This window comes from Physella acuta, unplaced genomic scaffold, assembly GCF_028476545.2.
Source record: "Physella acuta isolate Inbredline_101_S28 unplaced genomic scaffold, ASM2847654v3 ptg001103l, whole genome shotgun sequence".
Classification (NCBI taxonomy): Eukaryota; Metazoa; Mollusca; class Gastropoda; family Physidae; genus Physella; species Physella acuta.
This window is the reverse complement of record NW_026732620.1, coordinates 33,666-50,710: the sequence shown is the minus strand read 5'-3', so window position 1 is coordinate 50,710 and position 17,045 is coordinate 33,666. Positions and strand designations below refer to the sequence as shown.

Sequence of the window (17,045 nt, the reverse complement as noted above, 5' to 3'; positions counted from 1 at the left end):
TGATTTAACTTACTAGATCTAGATATTTCTATCTTTACAGTTTTCTATAAAATTATAGCCTTGCGTGTAGGCCGTATTGTTGTATTGAGATTATTTTATTGTTTTAGTATGAAAACTCCGAGTTTACACTTAATAATTCACAAAATAAAGCATTTATATCTCTCTTTATATCAGTGGCTCTTAACCTGTGTTCGATCAAACCCCAAGGGTTCAGCATCACTCTCAGTGGTTGGGTGGGGGTCAATGATTTACGATCGGATTTTGTCGCGGTGGACGATAGAACTATTAAGAAGTGTACGGTGAATGTGCACATGAAACTTGTGGGGTTCGGTACTTCATCAAGAACAAGGTTAAGAACCACTGCTCCATTATTTCCTATGAGCAGAGGGGTTGGAAGCAGGCGTTGATACTGAAATAGCAATGTAAATAGAAAGTGATATTTCAACGCCAGGGATAGACAAAGGTACAGAATATAGTCCAAGTAAAGACAGAACAGTTTAAACCCAACGGGATTTGAACCTACAATTCACGCGGCACCAAATCGTTTCGCCCTCCATGTATGAATATCACTTTCTGTTTGCATTGCTATTATTTCTTACTGAAATGTTCGTTTGTCTGACTACAACAGGATGAAGATTTGAGCATTTCTCTCAATCGATCCGCAATACCCATACATTTCCGTTGTTCGGAGGGGGGGGGGGGGGCGCAGTTCGGTTTCCGAACTCAAGTAAAATCAAGCCATCCTTCACACTGCAAATGCTGTATTATTTCCTATGCTATGGGAAACAACTCATTTAATATTCTTGTCAAAATAAGCCTAGCTTAGTTATTTCCCCTTAAAGATTTGAAACTAAATAGTTGGGGGGGGGGGAGTTTACTGTAACTTCTATAATTTCTCAATGAAAAATACTAAGCTACGCCCGACAGCGTGAAGCCAGTAGACCACCAGCCTCCCACAGTATAACATTACAACGCCAAGTCTCTTCACCAATTAAATGTACACTAAATCTAACATTAACTAGTACTAATGCAAAGGTAATTTTTATATTTAGGTTTCGAACATGTCCACCGCCTCCCTCTCCCGACAAAATAGAAAAATATTAATTCATATAGAAAATATATACTATAACCATTACCCCCCCCCCCCCCCCCCCCTTGGAGAAAAATGACTGAAAGAAGAAACCCTGGTATTCTCTAAGGGGTGGGGGGGGGGGGGGTGGAGAAAGGGGTGTAGAGTAATCGATAAGGGGGGAGTTTATATCCCCTTACCTAGGCTATTATATAAGAAGATTATGAGGATACACCACATAGCACATGAAGAAAATAACTTAGAAAGAAAGAGACCCCCATAGTAATTGAAGGAAGTAATTCAGAAAGTAAAAACAACAAATCACATCTCACATCACATGAACAAAGTAATTCAGAACAACAGATCATATCTCAACACCAGTTTTATTGGAGTTAAACAAAGTTTGTACTCAGCGTTACATAAACACACCCACTCCACTAGATAAGCTAGTCACACTCACTAAATCTCATCTCACTTAAAACTGAATTTTAAAGAAGCATTTTCTTTGTTCTTCTTTTTAACAACAGTCTGTATTTGAATATATATATATATAAAACATAGATATGCGATAAACCATTTATGGTTAGTTTCTTACAAAAAGCAGTTTGACTGAATATAAAAAAAAAAACAATTAAAAAAGCCTGCATGCTGCGGTATAGTCCTAGGTTAAAGTTCAACAGATTTATAGCAAACAACCTAGCTGGATTCACACAATGGCTATTTATTATGATTTGTAGCTAGCTCGCCTAGCTCTCATATTTCTATACATTATATACATATGTAGATATATACAAGCCATTTTCTGATTTAGACCAGTTTTGCTGAGCAGTTGAAACAGTTCTTGTTTCCTAATTACTCCTAAGACTAATTAAATACTACACACCAATCTTGCACTATTAAAAAAAAAATACATAAAAGGGCACTAACTGTGTAATCACAATTAAAGGGAAACAATTATGAGTGATCACCATAATATTTCAACATTATTATTCATGGACACAAATACAACTTGTGATAACTCTCTAAAAAACAAACAGACATATTTAGGAAGTCTAACAAATATAAAAAATGACTATTAAATATTGACTGATATAAAAATAAAATGCAAACAATTGCAATAATGTTGGATCACACAAGTGGGTACAAGTTTAGGCTAAACATGATAATCACAAGTGAAAACAGTTTATCACTGTAACAACTACACAATAGATCAGTACACATTCAAAGAATGTATACATTAGGTACACACTCAAAGAATGTATATATTAGGAACATAGCTATATATCAAAACAACTGAATAATAAAGTTACATGTCTCTCTCACAACTGTGTAAACATAAACAATTGTTACAGATTTTGACCAGGAACAAGTTCAGCTCTTTAAATTGTGCATCTGATGTTTAAATAAAAAAGTAAGGTTAATTATTTTTAAATTATTACATTAAGTACAGTCACAAACTTAAGTCAAAAATTATTTAAAAAATTTAATCAACAAACTAAATTTTAAAAATATTGTTAAATTGAGATAAATGAGACAATATTAAATTAAAGAGTAATATTTTCATTTCTTTTTATATTTGTAATAGCTTAACTTTAAACAATACATGTGTATTAAATTATGTTATTTTTTAATTACCATTGTTGGCAGAGTGAGGTTGTTAAAGTTTAAATAAAAGTATTAGCTAGAAAACAATACAAAACAGTTTGTGTGTAGGGGTTTTGTCTGGCATGGTGTGTTGTGCTCTTGTACATAGTTAGTAGCTCAAGACTAGTAGTTGAAACAAGAAAAAGGTAAACACGTCAGTAACACAGTGTGAGATAACAAACAGCTAACACAGAACCTGATTTTTGAAGAGCAAGCACTGTGTCCTATGTATTCTATTGAGTCCTAAGTGTTATGTTGTTTGTTCCATGTGTCCTAGGTGTTATATATTGTACGTCCTGTTATGTCCTAGGTGTTATGTTGTATGTCCTGTTATGTGCTAGGTGTTATGTTGTATGTCCTGTTACGTCCAAGGTGTTATGTTGTATGTCCTACATGTTGTTCCTACATGTTCTTGTATGTTCTAAGTGTCCTGTTATGTCCTAGGTGTTATGTTGTATGTCCTACATGTTCTTGTATGTTTTAAGTGTCCTGTTATGTCCTAGGTGTTATGTTGTATGTCCTACATGTTGTTCATACATGTTCTTGTATGTTTTAAGTGTCCTGTTATGTTCTAGGTGTTATATTGTATGTTCTATAATCCTGTTGTGGCCTAGGTGTTATATGTCCTATGTGTCCTACATGTTGTATGTGTCCTGTTATGTCCTATGTGTTATGTTGTTTGTCCTATTGTCCTGCTGTGTAGTAAGTGTTCTGTTGTCTGATAAAAAACAAAAACAAATAATGTTTTGACACAACCTAAACCAATGAAATATTAAATGGAATTAGCATGTATTTCAAGTAGTGAAACACTAAAAAGAAATGAAATAAAACAAATAAGCCGCGCATGATTGGAACTTAAAATTGAGTGAAACCTAATGAAGAATATCATTATGTGAGACCTGCTTTGTTGTTTTTAACATACGTATGCATGATTCTTGTATTTTAAAGTAAGGGAAAGAATGTAAAATTTGAAAGAAAGTCGCTACATCTCTCTATTTTTAATCTAGTATGGAGTTCATTATTTGATAAATATTTGATATGATAACTGTACAGGGATGTAAGTTTAAAATTTGTTGTACACTTTTGATATGATCAGCACTAACATTGTAACAAACTATGTCAAAATGTGATTAACTTAGCCAACTCTACAGGTAAATTTTAGCAATGCCACAGGTAAATTATTTTACGAACGTCAAGGCTTAATTCACACACCTGATCTTTAGACAGGGAAGCAAGAGTTCATAGGCTAGAGTGTACCCACAAGGCAGGTATGAGTTATAGGGCAGATAATTAAATACCTCTAGGTGGGGAATAATGAAAAACTATGATCGCGGGCATTACTTTCAATAGGGCAGATGATGCCCCACTTACAGGGCACACGGTATTCACTACTTTTGATAATCTATCACTAACGGGGCAGAGATTAAACCATGTAATGTACCACTAACATGGCAGACAGTGTGTTTTAGAAAAAGGGCACTTACATCTACTTTAACTATATATTTTTTTAAAAAAGGCTTTTCGATTACATCACTATCACTAAGTACAAAAAGAAAGGAATTGTACACAGCATCTTCTATTTATGACAAATGTTATTGGTACTGCCAATATGAATATAATATGCATACAATCAACAAATCAAACAGAATCCTACATTGAAGGAAAAACTAGATAGGTACATCTTACACAAATGTAATATCCACCATAAATGTAATATGCATAAGACCAACAAATCAGACATAATTCTACACCATGAAACTGAATGTACAACAACATGAACATGTCCTATACGAGTGTAATATGCACGTAAATCAACAAGTCAACAAATCACAGTGAATTTTACGCTATAAAACTGATCTCTGCAGAGGTAGGGCAATACATTATGGATGCTACACAGGGGCTCAGGCACTATGACATTTTATACACCATCACATTTGATGCACTCAACCTAGGAGGGATTCAAACACAATGGGGAGACTGCTAAACTTAAGTTCACTTTGTCTCAGCTATAGTAATTAAAATACAGAATCAAGTTAACAAAAAAAATTTTGTTTACAAGAAAGTAAACCAGATTTAGAAAGTAAAAATCTTGGAAAGCTGTAACTTACAATATATGTAAAATAAAGTATAGAAGAGAAGGTAACAATATTTTATAAAACTGGTTGACACAATTTGTGGTATATCCTATAGGCATCCCATTTAAAACACTACGACGGATAAGGATTTTATTGTTTCCATAACTTAACAAACATTATTTACTTAAAACAGAACAGCAGAATGGAGTTTAAATTCTTCAGAACTTTCAGTTTTTTTAAGTAACTATTGGCAAAAATTTGGCTCATCCCTGATTCATATAGCTAGATTGAGTATTCATACACACATTTAAAAAAAAAAAAAGTATTGTAATGGTATGCTGAATGACTTCCATGGATGTTCTGACTAGAAATACACGCAAACACTACACTACAAAACCTACCCACACCTAAGCTACAGAACTAAAACATTACCACCTGGCAGAGAATAAATATGAAGTATAAATATGAGAATAAATATGGTTGACAATAATAAACGGGTAACTCAGTAGACTGGTAAGATAAAATATCAAGGGGTGCGGACCCCATTTTAACCGTGAGTATTGGTGTTAGGGTTCAATGAGAGCCATTGCACAGGTAGCCAGATTTCAAGCTTCTATAGTTAGTTACATGGTAGCAGTATAAAAAAAAGTGGGAAATTTTACTAGTACACTTCAATGTGGACACCTAACTATTTATACTTAAAACAACAACGATCATAATAGTTTTAAAATTTAAAAATAATTTTTAAAATTATTTATCACTGTAGTAAATAAATAACTTTTAAAGTTGTTTTTTTTTTAAAAAAAAAAAAGATAATTTATTCCTGAATATCTCAGCTTATAGAAGGCTTAATTAAATCATTTAATCTTTCCTTTAATCTATAGCAAAAATTTTTAGAATAATAAATGTAAACAGTGTTGCATAAGCGAAGGTCCATTAGGTACTCAAGTAACAATCAATAGAAAACTAAACAATCAATAAAACGCTAGCCCATCAATAGAAAACTAAATGTAAATAAAATATACAGTTATAAAAATTATTTGTACATAAAATATAAGTAACTAAATCTACTAATGAATGAAAAGTATTGCATACAGTTTATAATTTTAAGTTTATCTTTGATTATTTGTTGACTTGGGGAAGTATACATTTCACTATGGACAAAATAAAAATAAATCGTCGCTACCAGCTCTCTGTGTGTTGATAACAATATTGAGGGTCGAACTACAAGTACAAAATGTTACACAGCTATACAAACTGTTACAATGCTATATAAACTGTTACACAGCTATATAAACTGTTACACAGGATCTCAGGACAAAATGTGGTTTAGCTAGAACAAAGTTTGCTGTCTTTTTTTTTTCTTGTTACAATCAACAAGTATAAAATATACAAGAGGTTAAATGCTACACCTAATATAGAGACTTCATTATGGATAAACTTACATAGGTAGCTATAATTATCCATGCTACTAAGATGGCACACCAACTGTGAATGCTACATGAGATAAATATAGCCAAAAACTACCAGCATAACTACTTAAAGAACAGTTCAGTGTGGTCACCATTTAAAGTGCCCCATTTCTTGCATGCAGCTATCTTTCTTTGTAAAGAACAGGACTAAATTTAAATTAAAAAAAAAAAATTAAAAAAATTAAAAAAAAAAAAAAAACCGAACAGAAATGAATAAAACTAAAGCATCAAATTGTTCCAGTCATTCTGCATATGTTCTAAGATATCACAGAAAAATTAACCCTTTAGCTCCCCCTACAGTCTTAAAGCGGGTATCTATTAGGTTAGTAAAAAATGTTTGGGGCATATAGGGTTAAATATGTTATTTTTTCTAGCAAGGGTTCAATCAATACACTGTTTCCATGGATTAACATATTTTCACAGTAGTCAAGTATTACAGGCCAGTACTGCCATATTGGTATCAAGGGAAGTAAGTACGATTCTCTTAAAACAAGACACTAAACACACATGAGCTTAAAGCTAACTGTATTATTAAGGTGAAGAGATCTTTTTGTGCCCTTATCAAGCAGTGTGTAGAGCTACTGAAACAATAATTTCCTGTTTATACTATACTGTGCAAGCGAGGGTCAGTCTTTAGCTGATATACAACATCTTGAATTGTCCATAATTTATCTAATTACCAAAGTTTTATCAACACAACAAGAATTATACAGTGCTTTCAATGCGACCTTTCTTGGGGTTAGGGTTCATGCTGTCAATGATGACAGAACTGGCTTGCTCCAGGTTCCAGTTGAAGTTCTCCAGCAGTTTATGACAGGACGTCCTGGACGCCACCCCCAGGCGGAACAACTGCTCCACCTTCAGGTACCTGACGGCACTCTCAATATCCCAGTGGGTGGTGGAGAGGGCGGTGTAGCACTCGTCGTCCGTCACCCCCATCACTTTACTCTGCACCACTGCGATGCGGTCCCGCGGGGAGGAACCCATGAACTGACCCTCGTCGGTTTTTCTGTGGGTTTGTATGGGGCGGGGTTTGGACGGGGACCATTTGCCGGACGAGTGGGACTGGTGTAGCTGGCGTCGCGGAGATGTCTCAACAGACCCGCTGCAGCTTGACTTGGAGGAGGATGACGTCGACATGTTAGACATGGACCGCTGTATGACGTCTCGGCTCATCAGCCCCGTGATGTTCTGATAGTCGCGGGTGTTGCTTCTCTCGTCGCTGTTATCGAAAGCGGAATTCACTAAAAACGGCCTAACTGCGACAGTTGATTTCTGTGGTGGTGATTTTTCTCGCCGGTGTAGAGAAGAATCTTGTGAGTTTATGGAGGGGATTAAGAAATAGTGGGTGTGGCTGAGCTGCTGTCCATCTTGTTTAAGGGGAAGTATGTACGGTTTTTCCGAGAAGGTTTTGTCCCTGGTGATGGAAGCAGCGGTGGGGTAAGTCCTGGGTGGGAGGGGAGGGGGTTTGCTGGAGTTGGCGTCCTCAATGTCAAGGTCTTTGAGAGAGGTGTCGTCAAAGTCGTCATCAAACTCGTCGTCCCATGTGGTGTCGCTGAAGTTGGAGCTGCAGGCGTAGTTGTTGTCCCCGTCCATGTACACCTGGCCACCGTTGCTGGAGGCGAAGGCGGACATCTTGGTGGTGTACATGTCTTGTGTGGTACTCACGTTAGAGTACTGGCTACCAGCACCAAAGATAGTCCCAGTGTGCCTCTTCTCTTCTTTGACAGCTGACGAGAACTCTGCAGAGCTGTCAGACTCGTCAGGGACGGAGTCGTACAGTGGAAGTTTCTGTATTTGGGAGATTGGGTTTTGATCTTTCTGGCTCATATCGGATGAGACAATTTGAAAATCTTTATTCATTATCCGCTGGGACTGGATAGTCAGGTTAGATTTCAGGGCCTCATTCAGCCAATCAAACGCTTTTTCTGTTTTAATTTTGTCGATGTCTTGTGAGTTCGAGCTTATCGGGGTGGACTTGACTGAGGGTTTCAAAACGCTGTGGGTGTGGAATGGGTTTTGTGATGGCGATGGGGCAGATTTTGTTTCCGAGGGTATAAGTGGCGCCGTCTGCGGCGGTAAATTTACAGATTTGCAGCGCGTGTTCACTGCGCCTGCAAACACAACGTTCTGCAGGTGTTCTTTAAAGCTTGGGTTCAAACCTGCAGCAGTATGGTTCTGTTCTAGAACACTGGAGTTCTGCAGGTGGGAGGGGGAGAATTTAGTCCCTTGGTTGGCATAAGCATTGGCAGAACCGCCTATAGAAAGATGTGGTGGTGGCTTGTATTGCACGTCGTCCACAGGTGGTTCGCAGTAAAGTAACCCCCCGCAGTTGGCCGGGGTATTGCTGAGTCCGTCTCCTCCGCCCAGGAAGGACAGCCCTGGTGTGTGTTTCGGTAGAAGAGAGGGGGAGGATTCTAGACTGTGACTAGCGCTGTTGGGAACTGAGGATCTGTAAATCTGTTTCTGCGATGAAGATGACGAAGGTAGCGATGGCTTTCTTATGACGGCTGGGGAGTTAAAGATGTTGGAGTTTGAATTAAAGCCCACGCCACTATCAGAGTTGGACTTAAATCCCACACCGCCGTCCTCCGCAGAATTCCACTTGATTGTGTTGTTGTTGGCTAACAAGAGAATACGCGGGTCAACGGCAAATGGGTCGGGGTCGACGCTGCTGAACAGCGGTTTAGGAAGTTCAACGTTCCCGTACAATGTGTCGTTGGAGGAACAGAGTGAATCAAATATGTTGAGGGAAGAGCGGTGAGATTTGTCGCCGTTTTCTTTGGTTTCCTTGGGAGATGTGGTCAGGTCGATGAGGAGATCTTCACGTTTGGATACTGGAGTTGTGTCCACGCTGAAACAGGGAAGACAACTGAATGAAAACACTCCAAAAATAAAATATTCACCGGTGTATTTGTTTTTAAAAAAAATTCTTATGTCTTATGCAGATAATTTACATGGATTAGAATTATGAAATAGGAAGCATAGACATTTTAATACTGGACTGGCCACAAAATTCCTTCAAAAGGACATAAATTCAGTCTAATTGACTTTCCTGTGCTGCACTTAACATATGGGACTTGGAAAAAAAAACAACAACCAAGTAATGAATGAATCAAAACTGACCTGAGATTTGGTTTGTCTTGGACTGTGGGGAGGACTGAGGGCCGTTTTGGTGGTTGCTTCTTTTGGCTGGAGTTGGCTGGAGCCTGGCGCTGTCGTCCAGGGTCAGAGTTGGATCGTTTGGGGTCGGAGAAACTTTTGAGCTTGCTGTAGTTAAACTGGTGACTTCCTGAATGAACTTAAACAGATAAACAATCCTAGTGATTTTATCACAATAGTCTACACCCATCTACTATTCAGACACCAACCCTTACATCCTAAACTAATTTCAGCGCTCTCCCCTGTTATTTTATAAATTTCCCTCAGGTTTTACGATTATCTCCCCTAGGCCAATGTATTTGTGCCTTGAAGGTCTAGCAAATTTTTAGAGAAATAAAAAAAAACATTTTTGTTTGGAAAAATTTAATAATAATATGTAGAGAATTAGAAATAAATGGGCTAATAATTGATCATAAGGGTATTGAACCAGCAAAGTATATGTAAAAGGCTGTATGTGCTAATAAATTAACAAGATGGCAAAGCATTGATGGCTTCCGTTATTGCATTGATGCTAAACGTTATTGCATAGATGGTTTATGTTATTGAATAGATGGTTTATGTTACTGCTAATGAGATACTCAGGTTTGAGAATAATTTTTAAGTGCTAACCCTAGCTTTCTGATTGGTTCTTAGCTTAAATCTGTAAGAATTATCCACCATCTCCAGTTTGATTGTTAATTTAAAAACTGCCATCACTACCCACTCACTAATTTACTTTTCACGTTGTAAACTGGTTTTCAGTTCCTGAATAATGTATAATCTTAACACACAAAAATAATTCAATAATTCAAATTAAAAAAAAATATAAAGAGAAAAATTTCTCACTTTTTGTTTTTAACTGGCTGGCTAATCCTTTGTCTTCCTCAAATAGGTCTGGTGGGTCCATGGGATTCCTGAGATACACTCTGTCAAAAATACAGGACATTATCTATTTTGTTAAACATACAGGACATTATTTTGTCAAACATACAGGACATCTATTGTGTCAAACATACAGGACATTATTTTGTCAAACATACAGGACATCTATTGTGTCAAACATACAGGACATCTATTGTGTCAAACATACAGGACATCTATTGTGTCAAACATACAGGACATCTATTGTGTCAAACATACAGGACATTATCTATTTTGTTAAACATACAGGACATTATCTATTTTATCAAACATACAAGACAATATCTATTTTGTCAAACATACAGGAGATTATCTATTTTGTCAAACATACAGGACATTATCTATTTTGTCAAACATACAGGACAATAAATTATCTATTTTGTCAAACATAAAGGACAATAAATTATCTATTTTGTCAAACATACAGGACAATAAATTATCTATTTTGTCAAACATACATGACAATAAATTATCTATTTTGTCAAACATACAGGACATTATCTATTTTGTCAAACATACAGGACATTATCTATTTTGTCAAACATACAGGACAATAAATTATCTATTTTGTCAAACATACAGGACATTATCTATTTTGTCAAACATACAGGACATTATTTTGTCAAACATACAGGACAATAAATTATCTATTTTGCCAAACATACAGGACATTATCTATTAAATTAACTATTTATTTGTCAAACCATACATATGGCAAGTTATATATTTTGATGACATTAATTTATCTACCTTGTCAAACCATACATATGACATTAAATCATCTAATTTTTAAAACATACATGTGACATTAAATAATCAAAAGGTGCATATATTTTCTATAACTACAATGCTAAAAAACTGTTTAAAAAACTCTAGGCTCTACTCTACTCACTCATCAATTTCTCCTGGGTCGCCCCAGTTTTTACCAGCAATATCTCCATGGCCTGTGTGGATGAAACTGTTCTTCAATGGGACACTGATATCTGAGGCTAGATGAGAGAATACAATAGACATTTATTACATGGGACACTGATATCTGAGGCTAGATGAGAGAATACAATAGACATTTATTTTATGGGATGATATCTGAGGCTAGATGAGAGAATACAATAGACATTTATTACATGGGACACTGATATCTGAGGCTAGATGAGAGAATACAATAGACATTTATTACATGGGACACTGATATCTGAGGCTAGATGAGAGAATACAATAGACATTTATTACATGGGACACTGATATCTGAGGCTAGATGAGAGAATACAATAGACATTTATTACATGGGACACTGATATCTGAGGCTAGATGAGAGAATACAATAGACATTTATTACATGGGACACTGATATCTGAGGCTAGATGAGAGAATACAATAGACATTTATTACATGGGACACTGATATCTGAGGCTAGATGAGAGAATACAATAGACATTTATTACATGGGACACTGATATCTGAGGCTAGATGAGAGAATACAATAGACATTTATTACATGGGACACTGATATCTGAGGCTAGATGAGAGAATACAATAGACATTTATTACATGGGACACTGATATCTGAGGCTAGATGAGAGAATACAATAGACATTTATTACATGGGACACTGATATCTGAGGCTAGATGAGAGAATACAATAGACATTTATTACATGGGACACTGATATCTGAGGCTAGATGAGAGAATACAATAGACATTTATTACATGGGACACTGATATCTGAGGCTAGATGAGAGAATACAATAGACATTTATTACATGGGACACTGATATCTGAGGCTAGATGAGAGAATACAATAGACATTTATTACATGGGACACTGATATCTGAGGCTAGATGAGAGAATACAATAGACATTTATTACATGGGACACTGATATCTGAGGCTAGATGAGAGAATACAATAGACATTTATTACATGGGACACTGATATCTGAGGCTAGATGAGAGAATACAATAGACATTTATTACATGGGACACTGATATCTGAGGCTAGATGAGAGAATACAATAGACATTTATTACATGGGACACTGATATCTGAGGCTAGATGAGAGAATACAATAGACATTTATTACATGGGACACTGATATCTGAGGCTAGATGAGAGAATACAATAGACATTTATTACATGGGACACTGATATCTGAGGCTAGATGAGAGAATACAATAGACATTTATTACATGGGACACTGATATCTGAGGCTAGATGAGAGAATACAATAGACATTTATTTTATGGGATGATTATAACTGTGGCTAAATGACGAAATACAATAGACAATTATTCAACGAGACACTGATATCTAGATGAAAGATTAAAATAATAGATATTTATTCAATGGGACGCGGATATCTGAGGCAAGATAAAAGAATACTATAACAGATTTTATTACTTAAAGAGACTGTTGCCTGAAGCTATTATGTAAGAGAGAGAGATGTACAGTATAAAAAATGTATACAAAATTAATAACAAAAATTGTAATTTATAGTGTAATTTTCTGTTTGAAAGTATCACACAATATAAAACTGTTATTTGAATTTGAATACTATTGTCTAAACATATTAAAATGTTTATGGAAATAAGTACCATGCTAAATAACATAGAAAGCTAGGCTAATATCCAAATAATATTTCTTAATATCTAAACCAATTTTTATAGAGATAGCGATAGTAAAAAGACCATTCACATTGGTACACTTTAAACTTAAAATAAATCCAAAATATCGAACAAATATCTGCACAATAAACCCAAATAGCTATGAAAAACATCTATCTGATCAATACGTCAAAATATCAGTGGAATACATCCATAATCTGACAAATACGTCAAAATATCAGTGGAATACATCCATAATCTGACAAATACGTCAAAATATCAGTGGAATACATCCATAATCTGACAAATATGTCAATATATCCAAGAAATACATCCAAAATATGACGTAAACATCCAAATATTCCAGCCAAATTTTAAAAATTCCAGACATAGTGTGGTACACAGCTGGTAAATCCTGACACAGCTGCTGGGCTGAGAGGCATGGCTGCATGCTGTGTTTAATTACAGATATTTAATGAGCACAAACAGCCACATAAAACTGCATGCAACACATTAATCAATGCAAGCACAGGAATGTCTAGCATTTCCGAGGGTAAAGAATGATGCTAACACGAAAGTAGCATTTTAATTAATCAACAAAAAAAAACAACAGAAACATTATTTGAAACTAAAAAAAAAAGCTTTCCGTGCTAATTAGCAATGTAAACAAAAGAACACATTGCTAAAATACATGACAAAAACTTCATCTTTTAAAAACTAAATACAACAGACTGAACAATAATCTAACCTGATTAAAATGTATACTGGTAATGAATGAATACAATTTTAGATTTGAACTCCTAAGCAGTCTGGGTAGTCGCACCCTCTTTGCTAGCCATTCAACTACTGATTACCAATAGACCTGCAGCAACCAGTTCAACAAAATCAATAACCAATGCATCTTTTTAACTCAGGAAGGTGGAAAAAAAATCAGCTGAGCCGTTATGATCGTTTTAATCAATGGGAGACCATTTGCTTTATTACTGGAGAGAAATTGATAGAACTAGACAAAGCTTAGCTTTATTACTGGAGAGAAATTGATAGAACTAGACACAGCTTTATTACTGGAGAGAAATTGATAGAACTAGACACAGCTTAACTTTATTACTGGGGAGAAATTGATAGAACTAGACACAGCTTAACTTTATTACTGGGGAGAAATTGATAGAACTAGACACAGCTTAGCTTTATTACCGGAGAGAATGACTACAGAATGACAAAGTGACTGCGTGGCCAGAAGGCAGAAAGCAAGATTGCCAATGTCTTTGAGTCCACCCAGCTCGGATGGGTACCTGAACCAGGTTAAGGAAAGTAAAGGCGGCTTAGCATAGAAATGACCACATTATTCCTTCATGGGCCTAAGTAACAGAATCAGGTGGACTCTACTTCACCTGCCCTATTTACCACCAGATCTTAAAGAGTGCTTTAAATTTCTACAAACCACCATCTGATCATCTTATACACTATTTTGGACTGTCCCCCATAGGCCTACATACCAACACTTTACCCCCTTTAGGTCATATAAGCATGCATAATCCAATAGTGGTGAGGTACAACTCACTGCTATGTTACTGATAGTGATACAACTAAAACTCTTCAACTCAAAACTCTCAGGTTAGTAGTATTGTGCTCTACCACTTAACCTTGCTTTTCCATACTAAGTAACAAAGTGGTGAGATAACTACAATAGTGGTGAGGTAGGCTACACGTTGGTACTTTGTAACTCAGTCAGTGGCAAGATAGAAAATAGAAAGTTAAAATGATTTAATAAGTGTAAAACAATATCCTTTGTTTAGGGTTATTTTTGCAATAACTCTACATATTCAAGCTTACACTGAATTGAAAATAAAAAATAAACAAACATGTCTAAAAATAACTTTAATGCATTCTAACAAAGATTGAAGACTGCAGAACAAATTGTACTGGGTAGCTTGTTACAAAGTAGTGCATTACAATTGAAAAATGGCAACTTAGAGAAACAAACCCAAGACTACACTAGGAACTTGTGTATCAATTGGTGACAATCAAGCTGTAGTACATAGAACAGTATCACCCTAAGTATACTGGTGACACAAGCTGTTGTACATAAAATGCTGTTACCCTGACTATATTGGTAACACAATCAAGCTCTGGTACATACAACAGTATCAACCTGAATCCACTGGTGACTTAAGCACTTCTACATAAAACACTGTCACCCTGACTATATTGGTGACACAATTAAGCTCTGGTATATACAACAGTATCACCCTGAATCCACTGGTGACTCCAGCACGTCTACATAAACATTGTTACCCTAAGTACACCTTATTCCTCCTAAACACCACACCTATTACCCTTTTGGTACAAATCAGAACACACCTTTCACAATGTCCTCTTGATTAAATAGGTTAGACTCTCTATCACAGTTCTAAACATACTCCATGTACAGTAGTTAAGAAATAAACACCAGTATCCTGTAGTATCTAGCAGTGAACAGCAAGCACATCTGAACAATCCAGTCCAACCTATCAGCACTGCCCCCACAGCTGATCTAACCACTGCCCATGTCAACAGCCCAGGCACACAGCTACAAACACAAGTGTCCTCTCTAAGGTGAGTACAGAAATCCAGCTATTGATTTTTGTTCCCATAGGCCTGTTCTAGAAATTCAACTCCATGTATAATAAATAATGCTCTTACAAACTAGGCTAGGCCGGCTGAGGCGCTCCATTCAAGCCCCGCAAATTAATCCATTATCAGCTGTTCAGAGTACTACGACTACACCACCATATACTCTAAGCACAATAACAGCTTTGTAAGGTTAAAAAAAATACAATTATATATCAATTTCTCTTTCCCTTCTGAAACCTCTGTTCACCTAACCCCCTACATAGAATACCTAGAGAAGGCCATGAATCCATTTCATTGTTGTGTATTGCTGGGGCTGGTTTCAGGCTAATAACTTGCTATGCATCACCCAGTGAAACGTAATATGATTTGTGTAAGCCATCTGTGAAATGGGACACTCCCTCCCTTTCCCTAATGTAGGTGTCTGGCCCCACTGAATAGCAGGGGTGTTAGTTAGGGGACAAGTGGCACACATTTCTTTCACTTAACCATCCCTGTTTGGGCTTTATGGTATTGGATGTCTACCCTTTCATGGGTACAGGTTAGAGGTTAATGCTTACAGGTCAGAGGTTAATGGATACAGGTTATAGGTTAATGGATAATGGTCAGAGGTTAATGCTTACAGGTCAGAGGTTAATGGATACTGGTCAGAGGTTAATGGCTACAGGTCAAAGGTTAATGCTTACAGGTCAGAGGTTAATGGATACTGGTCAGAGGTTAATGGCTACAGGTCAAAGGTTAATGCTTACAGGTCAGAGGTTAATGCTTACAGGTCAGAGGTTAATGGATACTGGTCAGAGGTTAATGGCTTCATGTCAAAGGTTAATGCTTACAGGTCAGAGGTTAATTGATGAAGGTCAGAGGTTAATGGATAGAGATTAGTCCAATTCAAGGTTACCCCCATTTATGATTAAATGGTAACCAAACTCATGGCTAGCAGGTACCTCATTTATACCTGAAGGGGACCCCATTCATGGCTAAAAGACAAAGGGAACTGTCCTCAAATCACAGGGAACTGTCCTCAAATCACAGGGAACCATCCTCAAATCACAGGGAACAGTCCTTAAATCACAGGAACCATCCACAAATCACAGGGAACCATCCTCAAATCACAGGGAACCATCCACAAATCACAGGGAACAGTCCTTAAATCACAGGAACCATCTAACAATCACAGGGAACCACCATCAAATAACAGGGAACCATCCTCAAATCACAGAGAACCGTCCTCAAATCATAGGGTTATGTTTACATGGTGGGAGTGTTGTGGTTAGGGCCCCTGGTGGGAGTGTGGGGTTATGCCCCTGTTGGGAGTGCTAGGGTTATGGCCCCTGGTGAGAGAGCTGGGGTTATGCCCCTGTTGGGAGTGCTGGGGTTATGCCCCTGTTGGGAGTGCTAGGGTTATGGCCCCTGTTGGGAGTGCTGGGGTTAAGTCTATGTTGGGAGTGCTGGGGTTATGGCCCCTGTTGGGAGTGCTAGGGTTATGGCCCCTGTTGGGAGTGCTAGGGTTATGGC

At 36.8% G+C, this 17,045-nt stretch overlaps 1 protein-coding gene across 2 annotated transcripts in view; it reads right to left on the bottom strand.

Annotated features, from left to right (window-relative positions):
• Nucleotides 1–6,727: 6,727 nt before the first annotated feature.
• LOC131955794 (activated CDC42 kinase 1) overlaps nucleotides 6,728–17,045 on the bottom strand; it is a 28,537-nt gene continuing 18,219 nt past the window's right edge. The window contains exons 12-15 of one of the 2 annotated variants that reach the window (XM_059320068.1): nucleotides 11,215–11,311; nucleotides 10,248–10,327; nucleotides 9,387–9,561; nucleotides 6,728–9,114 (exon numbers count right to left, since the gene is read on the bottom strand). In XM_059320068.1, the coding sequence (XP_059176051.1) occupies nucleotides 6,966–9,114; nucleotides 9,387–9,561; nucleotides 10,248–10,327; nucleotides 11,215–11,311 (2,501 nt within the window). In that variant the 3' untranslated portion in view covers nucleotides 6,728–6,965. The remainder of the gene's footprint in view (nucleotides 9,115–9,386; nucleotides 9,562–10,247; nucleotides 10,328–11,214; nucleotides 11,312–17,045) is intronic. The other variant, XM_059320069.1, reaches the window with a different exon arrangement.